Source organism: Platalea leucorodia (genome assembly GCF_965183815.1).
Source record: "Platalea leucorodia genome assembly, chromosome: 3".
In the NCBI taxonomy this organism is placed as follows: domain Eukaryota; kingdom Metazoa; phylum Chordata; class Aves; order Pelecaniformes; family Threskiornithidae; genus Platalea; species Platalea leucorodia.
In genome coordinates, this window is record NC_138825.1 from 28,381,679 (window position 1) to 28,397,819 (window position 16,141).

At 42.3% G+C, this 16,141-nt stretch overlaps 1 protein-coding gene across 3 annotated transcripts in view; it reads left to right on the forward strand.

The window, feature by feature from the left end:
* Positions 1 to 16,141, forward strand: part of EML4 (EMAP like 4) — a 168,913-nt gene that overhangs the window by 72,524 nt on the left and 80,248 nt on the right. For 2 of the 3 annotated variants that reach the window (XM_082307570.1, XM_082307571.1), the window contains exon 1: positions 543 to 610. The exons of the other annotated variant lie outside the window; for it this stretch is intronic. In XM_082307570.1, the coding sequence (XP_082163696.1) occupies positions 544 to 610 (67 nt within the window). In that variant the 5' untranslated portion in view covers position 543. Of the gene's footprint in view, positions 1 to 542; positions 611 to 16,141 lie in introns of those variants that run through there. 3 annotated transcript variants of the gene reach the window in all.

A 16,141-nucleotide genomic window follows, 5' to 3' on the forward strand; every position in this document is an offset into this window, starting at 1 on the left:
GTTAATGTCACGATTTCAGAAGGGGGCCCTAAGTACCTGGCGGAGCAGCGCGATGGCGGCGGGGGGTGGCGGGCTGCCCGTGCGGCAGCCCCGTTGCCGCGGTGGCCGGTGGGGAGGGCGCACGGCCCTGCCCGCGGGCAGCCCGCAGCCGGTTGCCTGCGGGGAAGCCGAGGAGGGGAAGGCGTCCGAGCCGCGGGGCCCCGGCGGCTGCGGGGCGGCCGCCTCCCGGCGCTGCCCGCGCCCCGCGGGCGCCGTGCGAGCGCGTGGCTGACGTCTGAGGGCTGGCCACTCCCTGCGGCGGCCGCCGAGTTTTGTCCCCGTCCCAGCCGCTCCAGCCTCTCGCTCTCGCCGGGGCTGCGGGGAGAGGCAGCGGGCACCGGCCGCCGCCGGCGGGGCTTCGCGGCGGGCCCGGGAGGGGTCTCCTCAGAGCCCGCGGCATGCCGGCCGGGCCGGGCCGCGGGGGCTCGCTCTGAGCCTCGCCGGGAGGGCGGCGGGGGCCCTGAGGGGGCCGGCTCGGCGTCGCTGGCGGCGTCGGTGAGAGGGATGGAAGACAGCTTGCCCTGCCTGGCCGCAGCCTGCGACCCCTCGGCGCTCGTCGGCTTCTGCACGGGTAAAGTACCGCCGCCCGCCCCGCCGGGGAGGGCCCGCGCCCCCCGGCCCGCCGCGCAGCGCGCCTGCCAGGGCTCTCCCAAAATGACCGCCAGCTCCTTTCGTCCCGCAGCTCCCTTCCCCGCAGGGGGGAGAAGGGAAAGCTGTAAACACCGGAGTAGACGCTCGTCTGCGTGATTAAGTTAGCTCTGCGCCCTCGTCAGCAGCCGGCAAGGTGCGCTTACTCACAGGCTGAGGTGGCTCGCCGCCGTGCAGCATCCGAACCTTGAAAAATTAAAAAGAGAAATAAAATTCCACGTATGTGGACAGCAGAGAAGAATGACAGGGAGATAATGACGAAGTTATGACTTGCTGGACAGAAGGCTCCTGGCGTGGCGGGTGCTCGGCAGCGGGGGTCCCACCGGCCGCCCCAGCCCGGCCTTGGGACTGGTAGCGGGAGGCGTTTTGTGCAAGAGACCCTTTGCGGCCCTCGGGAAAGAGCTGCCGCGGTGGGTCCAGCCTTGCCTTCCCACCCCTCAGGTTTATGCTTTCCACAGGAGACGTACGGGGGCCTCTCAGGCAGGAGGCAGTAAAGGCTCGTTCAAAGTAGGTGCTTCGTAACTGCATCTGCCGCAGCTTCAGTGTGCGCTGCTGTACTTTTTGTGTCTGTAAAACATGTATTGGCCTTGAAGAACTAATTCCCCCCCCCCCCCCCCCCCCGGTTTATTTTTCCTAGTGTCGTAGTAAAAATGAAATATTTCAACGCGTATTTCCTTTCTTTAAACAGCCGCTATCAAACCAGCCTCTCTTGAGTGTAAATCGGGTAATTAATTGCAGCATTCTAGCTGTACCAACCAAAAGTATGAGTTTTTTAAGTCTTTACAAAAGTCTTTTTTAAGTCTTAAAAAGACCAACCGAAACCCCCACCAACAAATCGGATCAGAGATAAAACGTATTGCTCTTGTATACGGTGGGGCAGCGTGTTATTGCGAACGAAACAAATGTCACTGAGCAGCTCTTCTTTGTTTGCTGATTCACGCCGTGCGATTTTGATACGAATACAGCATCTTGCATAGAAAAACACTTCTGGCCTAAAATATGATGGTCAGCAGGAAAGTTTGTTTAAAAAAAAAAAAAAATAAGGGTAGGTATTTAATGCATAGATTTCTGTGTGTATTTAGTAGGAGAAAGGAATGACCTTGTTACAGTGTACTTTCTTGAAGTGAGCAATGCACCGTACTTTATCTGCTTCAGAATTCAAAGCATTCGGTTTAGAATTCAGGATGTTGCAAGGCTCGGGAAAGAGGGAGGGTGAGTTGGAAATTTTAAAATTACAAGTGCTTCACACGGTCTTTTGGAGGTTTGCGAGGATTTTCACGGTAGAAGAAAGCTAATACTTAACTGTTTATCTTCAGAACAAAATTCAAAGGAACAGCATTTTTATGGCTATAACTTGCAACTTTGTTACTGATGAGTAGAGGTTTATGTTCAGACGTTTCCATTGACTTTAATGGCTTTTAGCAAGAGTTTCTGTGATCGTCTGTAAAAAACACAGCAGTGCCTCAGACTTGAGCTTGAGGCAGATCTTGAATTTCAGGAGTGTGGCATGATGGACTTACCTTTGAGATTTGTCTAGAAATCCAGCAGAATAAGGTGCAAGAAATAGATCCTTTTCTCAATGCATATGTTCTACTTTAATTTTTTTCTGCATCTTAGAAAATAATCTTGATTAAAATCTTGGTACAAGACTGAGGATTTTGCTGAATAAGAGTTAAAGACAGCATTTGTAATTAAAAGAAAATGCCGCTTTGGTTACTCTTATCAGTGTAATATATTCTGCTGATTCAAAACTTGATTCCTACTTATATCATTAAACCTAATGTACCTTTATATAAAGTTTTCTGAGGAATGTGTGTTGGCTGGCAAGTAAACTTACAGCGATAAGAAACTGGTACGATGGAGAATCAACAAGTGCTTGGTTCATACGAAATTTCTAACCACATCCTCTAGAGCTCCTTACCTTGAGGGCTTTTAGCAACTTTGCAGTGGTAACAAGTAGGAAAAAGCCTGAGATTAAGCTGTAGAAAGAATTTAATTTTGGGGGGGGGGGGGGGGGGGGGCCATACATGCTCGTTCTTGCTTTATTTGAAGGAGATTAAGGCTTTGTACTAGCAGTAGGGTATTTCAGGTGAGGTTTTGAGGGATAACTTTTTTTTTTTTTGCTAAGTATCCTACAGTGATATGCTTTTCTATAGGAACTTCTTTACCTTGCCTTTAATTGTGGTTTGTTTTGTGTACAGGTATCATTGTATATATGTCCAATTACTCATTTCTTGCCAAAGCTAAAAATAAATTCCTAATTGAGCAGTGAATAACTAGCACTCTCTTTTTAACATATGGGATATCAGTGCTGATGGGTAGCTTAATCAGATTTTTATAAAAGCTTGTGTGATGTCAGTAGGGACAACTTCTTTTTCTACTTGTATTTAATTAGCCTTTTGTAACTAATGTTAAGGCAAGGGCTTATGCCATAACATGTCCCTTCAGGAAAATCTTAGCTATCAAATTAGATCTGGGCTAGAATTTAGCTTAGGTGATACAGATCAGGATACAAATTTTCAGTTTGACTAAGGAAAATATTTACCTGCAAACAAAACTTTAGTTTTGCGTGCTGCTTAGTTAAATATTTGCCTCTAATGACACTTGGCATTGTAAACAGTATTTATAAATGGAAGAAAAAAAAAGAAAAAAAGAAAAAAAAACACCACAAACAAAAAAACCCAAACCAAATCACTAATGTCCCCAAATTTATAAAATTTATTGCTTTCAGACTCTTAAATTGATTTGAATGCATTTATCTTTAATGTTAAGACTAGTAGGGAGTTTGCTTAGGTGTTGTTTCACAATGGTGGTTTGCCGGTTGCCAGAGGTGCTGATGGTAAAGGTGGCTCTGCAGGGTTTCCATAGGGGTGAGACCGAGTCCTCCCTGGGCTTGGTGCTGCTCACCCCGGGGGTGTCACCGTGCCTTGGAGGGCACCTTGGCTGGCAGAGGCTTTGCCCTCCGCCTCGCTGGCAGGGAGTGATGGTGCCAGAACGTGGTGCTGCTCCTTCTGCCTTGCTTCCCTGCCCGGCCGCTTGTGGAGAAGTAGCACGCGCTTTGAATTAGTATCTAACATGTGGAAGTTTGCTTTAAGTATTTTGATATTACAAGGGCTTTTTTTCTTTCTAGTCCCTGTTATGTAGGTAAAAATAGACAAATTTGACATGGGAGTCCTACTCTCAGCTTGATATTTTACCTAAAATGGTTAGCTACTGGATGGGGACCAGTTAAATAAACCAAGTATCAGCCTATTTCAGGGGATTACATCTCCCTAAATAATGTTTTTCTTGTAGTCTTGGATTGTCACAACTACAATGTTTGTGCTGTTGCAGTGAAGCCTTTTTAAATGAGACAACTTTTGCTGTAATTGCATTGAAAACTTTTGAGCTAGCTTTACTCTAGGCGCTGCCAATAATAATAATGATAAATGTAAAACTCCATATCACTATCTTAATACTTAAAAAAAAAACTTAAAAAAACAGTCTGAAAACGTCTGTATCCTCTTAGTTGATTCAGTGTTTGATTAAAAATTTAAGTTGCTGTAGGTTTCAGTGTGTTTGACACACGATTTGACTATGTGAGAGTCAGGGATGTCATGGGTAGTTTTAAAACTAAATTATTTGTTCTGAGTGTTAAGCAATCGGTCCACATTATCATTTCCATCTCCCAAAAGTATTAGACTCGGAGCAAGTGCTCCTCCCTTCAGTTGATATATTTTTATGAAGGAGGGGAAAATTCCCACTAGCTTGCCTTATAAACCTACGCTGGCTCACCTAGTACAAGAGTTCCAACTGGCAAGACGGGGGAAAGCTTTTGACGTACCGTGAGTGCTGCTGCAGTTCCAAATCCAGCGTTCAGTGAGCAGCCATTTGTGCTGGGGGCCAAGGTCAGGCTTGCTGAATGGCCCAGGACTCATTTAAACATTTTTGCTACAGGAAGCTATATTAAAAAATTAAAAGCTATATAAGAATAGTATTGGCCACAGTGCTGGTCTAGAAATGTATTAATAGTTTCTCTGAACTTGTTTTTCAGAAAAAACTATTTGATAGTAGCACACTTAAAGAACCGCAGTGAGTTTCCTGGGTGAAGGAGACAGAGAAAATATTTCTATTTTCTAGAAATAGTGAAATGTAATCCAGCTATTCCACAAGAGCTGGGGCTCCTTCTCCCCATGGTTATGGTAGTCCAAATGCTTTAGGCTGTATTTTAGGAAAATTATCTGCTTCCTATTGATCCCCCTACAGACAGGCAAACTGATCCCTACCAGGAGGAACAGTGGTCACAAAGAAATGAAGGCAAAGGGTTGCATTTTTGTAGACATGGCCATTCATGCTTGTAATTGAAGGGGTTAAATGCCTGGAAATGGGGCTTTCCAAATGTAGGGATGGATGGGATATTACTTTACTTTTGTATGCTTCTTTGCTTATTATACCATACTTTAAAGAAAGAAATGATGACAGCTGCCACTCTTTACTGGGATAATTTTCCACATCAGTTTGACATCTTCAGCTAGGATCCTTGGCTTATGTCTAGAGGTGAAATCCCATCTCATAGTTTGTGAAAATACCATTGCTGCCTATTATGCAGCCATAAGTCTACCAGATTTTGCAGAATAAATGTATACTTGTTTTTAAGTTCTACTTTCTTAGGTTAGTATTGTTTTACTTACCACCTTCTACTAATTTGGCAGAGTTAAATGAAGCTTTTATTGAGTGATTATATTGAGTAATTATAAGCACAGTTGGACTAAGCAGTATTTACTTGCTTCGTGAGTTAGCTGAGGCTATGCTTAATGAAGTGAGCCGTGAGCTAGGTGGGCGAGCTGTTTCCAGGGTTCATTACAGTAAATTTATTGTCATAGTGCCATTTCCTCTTCAGATACTACCCCCTTTCCAGGTAACTGAGAGAAGGGACGTGCCTGGTCTGACCTGGCTGTGCGCAGGACAGGTTGGTGCGGTGGCATCGCGCGGAGCTGTGGGCACCCCTCTGTCAGGCCAAACATGGTGTTTGGCTCTGCACGTCGCCGACTGCAGACGTGCTGTAAATGTTTGCATGTACATAGCTCATTAAAAAATCTTCCAATGTGTCTCGACTGAGAACAAAAAAAAGTATATTTGGTCCATACTTTGGTAAATATCTGCATTATTACACATGTGACTAAATATCTGCAATATTGCACTGTAACAGCAGTGCTATGTAGATACGACATAAAATTACAAATATCGTAGAGGTCCGTAGGGGTTTTCATCTCACACTGTTTAGAAAGTTAATACTTGCCCTGACTCAGTGGAAAAGTCTCATTTCTTTAACTTGATAGTTAACTTTCAAAAACGTGGTTACATTTTTTGGTAATGTTTCTTCTGCTTTGCCTGTTCGGGTGGCTGTCTCACTTCTAACAGTTCTAGGAATATGTATTAGTCATCAAAAGGGGGTTGAGAAGATAATGATGTCTTGTGCAGGGTAACAGTTAGCATTTTCTTAGCAGTCGCCAAAAGTAATTGCAAGGTGAAGTAATTGCAAGCCACACTCAAAGTTGCTGAAGTACCAAAATTGGTGAAATATCAAAGGTGCAGTTGATGTAGCAAACTTGTCATTAAAGGTCAGATAAAAAGGTTCAGACTGCACATGCTTTCTCAGCACTTGAGTCTTTGCTTTCAAATTTTGAGTAATGCTCAGATTAAGAAACCTAAGAAAGTATCTTTATGAACCCTACATCACACCCCTGCTTCACACAGCTAAGTAAATTAATCAGGAAAGCAGCAGCATTGGAAACCTCACTCTTGCAGCATGCAAAACTCAAGTGCTTCTTCAACCTGCTCAATCTGCAGTGAGACAGAGCGGCTCTGAGAGCAGAACTTGCAAAGAAACACAGAAAAACTGCTGGACATGCAGAACCCGCCCTGTGAACGGGGAAGGAATGACCAGATGTGACAGTCGTTAGTCACAGTTGTTAATTGTGTGATGAGAAGATGCTCTGATGTATCATAAAAACAGATGGAATTTAGGTGCTGTATCTTCTGCCTTTGCTCTTCTCTCACAGCACCTTTTTCATTCTTCATATGCTCTAAAAATGCATGGATTTGTTGGGTTTTGCACTTGTTTGCTTGTGATGCTCTTCAGAAGCATTTAAAACCATGAGAATACCCACAGTCAGATTTCTGATACCTATGAGATGCATAGAAGCGAGCATTCCCTTCCACAAGAAGCTGATTGAGTTGGTCCTTCAGGTTTTAATTCTTTCCTGCTGATGCTAAAAATAAAACAAAATTTGTAAAATTACATTATTGGAAAGGTTAGAAGATGCTGAAAATGTATAAAAACAATTTTGTTCTTATTGATGTATTCTGTTGTGGCGGGGGGGGTCCTCTTCATGCATGAAGGATCCTCTTATTTTGGCTGGCAGTATTATGCAGAAATTTTATGCTCCTGGAAGGTTCTTTTATATGTATAAATAGCTGAATTAGTATAGATAATGCTTAATAAGTGTATGTGGAATTAATCTTACAATATAAGCATTAAAGGAATAAACTGGATAATTCTGTGATTTAAGATGATAGCTGCTTTCAGAATAACTATTACTTTTTGGCTTTAGATTGTTCCCCCCACAGATATCAAAGTTATGGAAATTTCCAGGATTTTAAAAGGAGAAGAGAACTGAATTGCAAACACTATAGGCCTACAATATATAGCTTTTTTCAGTATATTTTTCACTCAATTAGTTTGAAGTGCATTAGCATGAAACTATAGACTGACTTTCTGTGGGTTGCAAGCAGGGTGTACCTAGCATTGCTCTTCCTGATGTGGTATAGAAAGCTGGACGTGATGCCCTGCGTACTGAGGAGAAGAGCTCCGAGGTAGGCCTGCGAGGGAGCGATGGCCGACGCGGCGGTGGCAGGTTGAGCAGCGACGGAGAGGCTGTCCGCTGGCGTCAGTGCTGGTGTACGTTTGCTGCAAAGCATTCCTGCCTTTTTTTAACTTGTGTACTTTAGCACATAAGGATTCCCATTTCTGACGAGACTTGGGTTGGTGTCGCTTCTTGATTAATTAATCCCTTGGTTTTGGGGGAGAAGGAAGAAAATGGGCAAAAATGCAGCTTGCTCCTGGTTCATGACGTTGCTGTTACTTAGTCACAACCCGATTTAGTTCTTGTTTCCCCATCAAGTATTTGTAGTACTTGATCATCTCTGATACCAGACGGATCCACGATCAGTCCCATATCCCTATCCTCACCTAAAAACTGTTACTTTGTAGCAAACAGTGGGAAAAGAAACCTGAAGACTTCTTCCACTTCAGAGGCTCCATCCATGGAAAGAACAGGTTATAAGTGACCTGTTTGTTTATGATACAAAATGTGATGTATTTAAGCAACTTTAATAGAAATACGGTCCCTTTTATGTTTACAAAATAGGGCAAACACTCCACGTAAGAAATATGTGCATTTTCCTAAAGGGTCCTTTGAGAAGGAAGAAAAAAATATCCTCGTGAAGAGGTGATGTTTTTCCCATGCAGGCAAATTCCATGCATGCATTTATGATGGTTTCGTATGATTTATCAATAGCGATTATGACACTTCAGTTTTTTGTGGGACATCTACATAAAATATGTTCAAGGTGAAATTTTAGAAGGTCTCAGCCTGCCTACATCATCCAAAATGTTCTGTTCAGTGATGGTTTTTTCCCTGAGAAGTTGTAGCATCACAAAACACTGTTTCCCTGTGTCTGTGTTTGCTTGCAGGTGAATCGATTCTGAAACCTGCTTTGTGCCTTAGCCTAAATAAAGACGAGACCTAAGTCCTCCCTTTCCAGTGGAGTTTTCAATTTTAGGCGTAATAGGGCCAGGATTAGCAACTGAAATTATCATTGAAGCTGGCTTCATTTTTATGTATTCATTTCTGTGGAAGCAGCCTAAAATATAGCTTTTAAAAATACATGTCTAGTCACATGTATAGAAGTCTGTCATGCTGTTCAAGAGTTCTTCCTCTTCATGAATTAAATCAGTTTAATTTCACAGTTACCTCATTTGTTTGTAGAGTGTTTGTGGAAACTTGTTGTTGGTAGTGTCCTTACTAAGGAAAACATGGCAACACTTGATGGTAGATCTGCAGTTTGAATTGTTTAAGAGAGTATTTTTCTTTGTAAAATAATAAATGTTTAATATTAAATATTTCTACGGCTGTTCAGATAGGGCATGTTGCAGAATGGCAGGGTCGATGACCAGGCAGTCAGTCTCCTGTCGGACAGCAGCAGCAGCCACAGCGGCAGGAAAGGTGTGAGCAATGCTTTCCACCCACACCTTGTTTATAGGTGTTAACTTCAAAGCTTCGCTGGGACAGTTTTAATTGCTAACATAATAAACCAAAAGGAGCTTAACTAAAGAACTAGTCAGGTTTTTAATTGTATTTATGCTCGGTTCCCCTTCTTGACCTTTTTGTTGACTTACACCAATATAGATATTTCTGCTTGCTGTCTGGTCTGAAATGTTTTCCATGACACACAATGTGCAAATATTCCCTTTATTTCTCAATACTTGCTCCTCTGTAGTAACTGAAATGGAGATTGTGACTAATGTGCAATGAGTAGTTGCAGATATCACCTTACAGGTTCGCTGTGTGGGAGTCATGCAGCTTGTGCTTTATCCTTGAAACTAAGCAGATAGCTTAGCAGCATCTATACTATGACTAGTCTGTACAGAGAAGTTTTAGTTCTTCTCTATGCAAAAAAATCCAAACCCACTGTTTGTTTGGTTCCACCTGGAGTAAGCATTAGCTGTTGTAGAGGTGTTCCTCTAGTACCAAAGCTGCAAGCAGTTGCAGAAGTTGGGGAAGCATCTTGCTGGAGGTAAACAAAAAGTGGGATTTTGACTGCTGCTGTTGGAAGTGTCGTATTGGATCTAGCTTGTGATTAGAGAGATTTAGTCTCGCACTCCCAAGAAACAATGGACTTTTAAAAATATCAAAAGCAAACCTTATGTCGGTTTTTGCCTACAAGACACAGGAGAGGTTTTACGACTGCGAGATGATATCCCTTGCTGCAGCAGCGGGTGTAACATTTTTCAGTGCAGAGCTGGGGCAAGGGGTGCCTTCTGTAGGAGATGCTGCCCGCTGGGACGGAGCGTGACGGGCATGCGAGCACAACCGGCCGCCCTGGCCCCGCTGTGGCAGCACCTCAGCCATGGTGAGTGGTCACGGCAGAAGACAACACTGGAATTAATACTCCCTCCAGAAGGCTTGTATCTTAATAGAGCTTATTTTTTACAAGGGAGGGAGCATTTTGCCATCCTTAGGTTTTGGATAAGAAAATGCAAAGAAAGACAATAACTTTTCAAGGTCACTACAGCTTGTTGGAGAGAAAGTTGCCATTTTACTGAATGGGCTCTGGTATTGAGAGGTAGTAAAGCAGTGGCTGCATAGGGCTGTGAATAAGTGGAAGGAATTCGTATACCTGAAATACCAGAAAACTAAGATAAGGCGGTGAGTGGCTAAGTCTCTTTCCAAACAGATTTTACCTTTATCTGAAATCACTGTGTCCTGTGACTTGGAGAGATAAGAGCTGTCAAATAACCCTCTGCGTACACCAGCCCTGGTGTCTCTCCTCTGGTGTAAGCGTTTCTGCTGAGCACAAAAACCCGCCAGATCCCGCTCTTCCCAGCAGAGCCAAAAGGGAAGGCTTCCCCCACAGGGTAGAGGAGCGTTTTGGGAGAGGGAGCTCCGAGTGCCCCAGGGATCCCAGCACCACGAAACCAAACTGGGAGGCGGCGCAGGGCTCTGTCCCGTGGGAAGAGTGTGGCATCCTGCCCTGCTGTCCAGGCACCCACAAGAGGTTTGCTGTGAATTTGGGGGATTGCTGATGAACAGGGTTGTCTGCACTTCAAGAATGAATTTTGGGCCTGAAATGATGCTGTAAAGGACAGGCTTAGACAGCCTTCCCTTAGGCATGAAGGAAGATGAAGATGAGTGAGAACAGCAGGCACTGTGCTCTGTGTTTGATATTGATATTAAGAAGTGCATCTCTTTAATGTGGCAGTACACTGATATTTTTATAGGTGTGTCCATCATTTCAGTAGGAGACTATTCTTGTTGCATAAACATAATACTAAATCTATAAGATAACATCCTATTGCCTGTGAAACACAAGCAACCACTGACAGCTGCACAACCTGTACAACCCAGATTCGTAAGTAACAGTATGGACAAAAACATATTTCTTTGGGAAAGGAAATTAATAAAATAGGCCAGGACTCTATTTTTCCTGACTTGATGGAGTTTTGCATAGTGGTATTTATGATAGAGTGGCTTAGAATAGCACAGAATGAGATCAAAGAAGCTTAGTTTGTGCAGTGGTATTTTTGATGTTACAAATTAGAAAGTTATTTATGAGTCCTGGGGGAAGGAAAAAAGAGCAGCACAATGAAGCAGCCAGTACAACAAATTTCAGAAATGTTCCAACACTTGTATTTACAGAGATAATGCCTGACTCGCTTGTTAGATAACAGAAGCTGGAGATTATTCATTTGTGTTTCAGGATTTGAGATTAGTAAAATTTTGCAAATAAACATTGCATGGTACAAAATAAATTGTATCCATAAAAGAAGAGGGTATGTTGCTTTGCCTGATGTTATCTCACTTAATGATTTCAGTGCTTTTCTTTTTTGCTCCTGAAATTATACCCTAGAATTGATAAGAATATAGCAAGCTTGAAAGTTAGAAGCAGCTTTCCTCTGGGGCAAAAATGTACTTGTTAAAAGCACACCACAAACAAAAACTCAGATTAGTTTGTTGCCCAAATAAGCAATAAATATTTAAGATGTTGGAAGGTTTCCGTAAGTTTCAGAATAAAAGTATGTTTGCACTACTGAATTAAAATATTTTGCAGCAGAGGAGATGCACTGCAGTGAAGGGGAATGTTGGACTTTCCCTACATTGTTGCAATCTAAAGATTGAATGTTTTGCAAACTTGGTTTTTATTTGTATGTTACTGGAAAAAATATATTGGAAATATATTTTAGAAATATAGCTTGGAAAATCAGAGGTAACCTGTATGAATTCGGACTTCAATTCTGAAAAAAAGATACCCTAAATATACAGATGCTTCTCTGAGCAGAAATGAGCATCATCACTCTGACAAGAGCAGTTAAAAAAAAAAAAAGTGGCCCTGGAGGGAGGGGTGCAGAGAGAGGCAGAGAATCTGAGATTACTGTGAGTTCTCTTTCTTTTTTCTTTCTTTCTTCCCTCCCCTCCTCTCCTTCTTTACCCCCCTACCCCCACCCCCATTTTCCACTCGCAAGCCTTCACACCAACTTCCTTGCCCACCAGGTAACTGGTGGGTACCGGTCTGTGTAAATGAGTTTGCAAAATACTCCAGGAAAACCAGAGTGGTTTAGATGATCCCTTGTTTCTTGGTGAACTCTCTACGATGTTTTCTGGACTTTGTGATGTTTTGAATCCTGGCACTTTTGTCTGAGCCTGAATATGGTTATTATCATTAATTGTGTCAAGCAGATCAGTGACAATTAATGCTGCTGTCTTTTGTAGATTTATGCAGTAATGAAATATGGTTAAAGAAAAGTGATATGAGTGGGAAGTCAAAGACTGAACATAAAAGCCAGAATCAGGGCTTAACTATAGTCCTTCAAGCGTATATTTAATCTTCTGGATCATATAAGTATTAAGATGCAGCCTTTAATTACTTGATCATAGTCTCCCCCAAGTCAGTACTCGGAAAAGGTGATTCTGCCTAAAAAGCAGTTGCTCAGTGTTCTGAGTTGCCTTCGTTTTCTTTGCGTGGCTCCCTATGTTATTTTTATGTCAAGGCTTTTAGTCTTCCTTTTCAAAGAAATGCATGAATTTCAACATTGACTTTGCTACAGCTTTTATGGTGATGCCTCAGTAGCCCGCAAGTGTTAATTAACCTTTATGTGGTGTGGGATGATGCTTACATTTAACAGATAAAGAGTAAAGTTAAAAAGAGATTAAGGTCAAAAGGATCTGCTAATTACCCAATTTTCTAATTAAGTAATTGCCCAATTTGAAACTCGGAAGACTTGATTGTCAAAGTGCGTAGGTAGGACAGCCCTGTACATGTCAAAAACCTGATTGCTATGGGTGCGAGGTGCCTATGAGAGCTCAGCACTTTTCCACGCCGATGCCTGGTGTTTCAGGTTAGGCAGAGCATGTAGGTTCTTCCTCCGTGTGGCCTTGGGAGTGCAGGAGGGACGCTTTCCTGCTTTCGGTGTCCTGTTCTGGCCACCCTGGAGCCCCAGGCAGTGTCTGGCTTTGCCTCTGTCCTGCAAAGCTGGAGACCATTGAGTTTCTCCATGGGGTGGCTGGTGTGCCATCCGCTCGTGGTGTGGGGAGGCAAGCAGTGGCAGAGCCCTTGGTGAAGAGGAAGACCTCAGAGATTTGGTCCCTCTTCAGTATGAGAAAAGTTGTTTTCTCAGGAAATTGTAACTGAATCAGTTTGGCCATGGGGGAGGATAGGGGAGAAAGGAACTCCAGGCACTGAAATTTTTAGCCTACATAGTTTCATGCTTGGCAAAGTTATTAATTTGTACCTTTTAAATTAGCATTTTATCATGGAAATGATCATATATGTTAATAATGCTAACACTTGTAGCACAACGTGAACCATTTTCGACAAAGGAACACTAATACGTGTGTGCTAAAGTGTTGTTTTTAATGCATGTGTAACTTATGGTAGAGCAGTTCACTGCAGCAGTCTCTTTGATTGCTGTGTGAATTTCCAAGCCCACGTGTTAGATAACAGGAAAAGACGCTCTCTGCCCCTCTCTTTCTCTTGCTGTCACATGAAAATAGGGTGGCATCAGATATTAAAAAGAGCTTGGGGTCACCGGGATTACTGCTGAACGAGTTATGCGGGGCATCCCAAGCAGGTGCCTGTAGCCACCATGAATTCTGTCTATGGTGTGTAGAGCTCGCTCATCTGTTCAGCAGAAGCACCATTTTGGAAAGTAAGGTCATGTCCTGCTGGTTGAAGGCCAGGCATTGAAGAGTCCTGAGCTTCAGAACAGTATGAGGAGCATCAAGAGCTAAGCGCAATGCTAGGGGAAGAAAAATACTTGAAAACCACAAGACTTTTTAAGTAGTGGGTGGTGAAAAATCCCATGAATGATCTTGCTGTCGAGATGCATCTTAACGCAGGTGGAGCTGATACGAAGCGTGCGGTTGGGGAAGGATACATGAGAGAGCCAGCGTAATTATCTGCCTCTTCAAGTAATTGTATGGATACCAATGTCAAATATGAGAAGTGTGTCTAAGTGTTGGCTTTGTTTTGTTTTCTCAATCCACCTATCAATACTGGTTTTAGCAAGTATAAAGTCTGATCTGTTTCTTCTTGAAACTTGCACGCCCAATAAATCAGATACTGGAAACTTAGGCAAGCTGAACACTCATGTTGGTCAAATACAGCATGGGTGGAGTTGTGCCCTGTGAATCTCATGTTGATATATTTCTAGATTATCTGTATTAAAAATAATACGAGTGTTTACAGCAGCAGATGCATGGGATTATTCAAAAATATTTTTGTCATAACAGCTGTAATTTGTGGTTATTACAAGGTTATTTTTTCAGGATGTTTTTCTATTGTCTTTTAATCTTTCTCCTCCCCTTGCTTTTTCATGTCAGAAAAAAAAAAAAGAAGATAGGAAAGCCCATGTGCACAAACCTGTTTAGCATACAAAAGCAGAACTACTAAGTATTAGGGATGAAGTGATAGGTCATCTTCTGTGTCAGACCAACCCTTTAAAATGAGGTTGCCTGAAAACATGGGTGATGTTCTCTATAATGTACTGGTGCAGTAGTAGGCTCACAGACATGAACTCGCCTCAAATAAACCAGTCCACAAATAGCAGAGATCAGTAGCGACTATTGCATTGCAGAATATTCATGTGCCAGGATAAAATCTTCTCATGGATCATCTACAGACAAAACACTACAGTTGTGTAATGTATATATGTTGTGCTCAGTTGAAAAGTCCTAAGGAAACTTTGTCCAGTGTACTTATATATTTTCATTCTTCTTTTAAAATTTAATGCAATGCTTCAATGATTTATAGTTTATGGCCCTGCCCCCCCCCCCCTTTTTTTTTTAAATTGAGTTTTGGGGTGTATTATTATCTATACAGATATGTACAGATCTGTATAGGTCTATTCCAGATGGGCTAGTTTACATTTATTCAAGTCATGCATAAATTCTTAACAGCATAAATTATATTCCTTTCAGGGTTTTGGCTGAGGTTTTTAGGCACGGCCTAGATTTTCCCACTTGAGAGAGGGTTGGGTTTTTTTGTTGTTGGTTTGTTGGGTTCTTTTATGGCCAAGTTTTGTATCCATCAGTTAACATGGTGGATTGCACTGCTATATTTTAAAGTGAATAATAAGCAATCTTTTTACAAGGTTTATGATTAAAAATGCAGATTAGCCATTGGGATGATCACTCTTAATGTTTAAGGCACTATCCACTAGACATGGCACTCTCATTTTATGGTCTGATTCTGCAGTAGGATCTGTGCAAATAAACTTACTGTGTTTAAAGTGGCTTGTGAAAGGCTAGTGGAGAGTAATATGTATTTTTTTATTAACTAGCATGTAGGGGGCTAAAATAAGATCGGACTATGGAACATTAAACAATCTAATGAGCTGCACAAGGTTTTCTCAACATGATGGTCCTCATGCAGCATCAACCCTGAGCAAATGAGCAGTGTGTGACAACATGCGTTCTTCTTGAAAACTTGAAGAAATGTCTGTGGAAGAGAAAAATACAAGGCTTAGCTAGTGTTGGAAGTCCTAACAATGCCGCGTATTTGCAAGCCATGAGTCGGGGACCGCCGTCTGCAGTGAATGACTTATCTGTACCTATCTCAAAACATCTGTGTTATTGGTCTGCAAGAAAGTACAGAAAGAGATTTTACCTTTGTCTCCAATAATTAATGTAAGATAAAGCAGTGCATTGTTCTTAACTCTGAATGGAAAAATAGGGAAATTAGGGAAAGAGAATAAAAAAGTAGGAAAGGGAGTAAAAAATCTGTGGAGTAATCCAGAGTGTTAAAGGCCAGAGCCTTGCATTTGCAGGAGGGGAAAACCTGTGGACAGCTTCCCACTCCACTTCCATGCCACCAGATCTAGCTTCTAGGGACACATCAGAAGTTAATACAGTATCGTTTGGGAGGAGGAGGGAAGCTTTTTTAATCTTCCACGTTTGTGTTGCGTGTTTTAATTCCTGTTCTCATGTTCCCTCCATGACTCATGTCCTTTACAAAACCAAGATAATTTGTGTGTGTGCGCTGGCTTTTGGAGGAGGTGAAGGAGATACTGTGGGCTAAAGTGTAGAGTCTAATTCTGTTTTTTTGTTTTGTTTTGTTTTGTTTTTTTTTTGTTTTTTTTTTTTTAAAGAATTATGTATTAGAGATATGGAAAGGAATTCCTGGTCTTTTGTAAGCT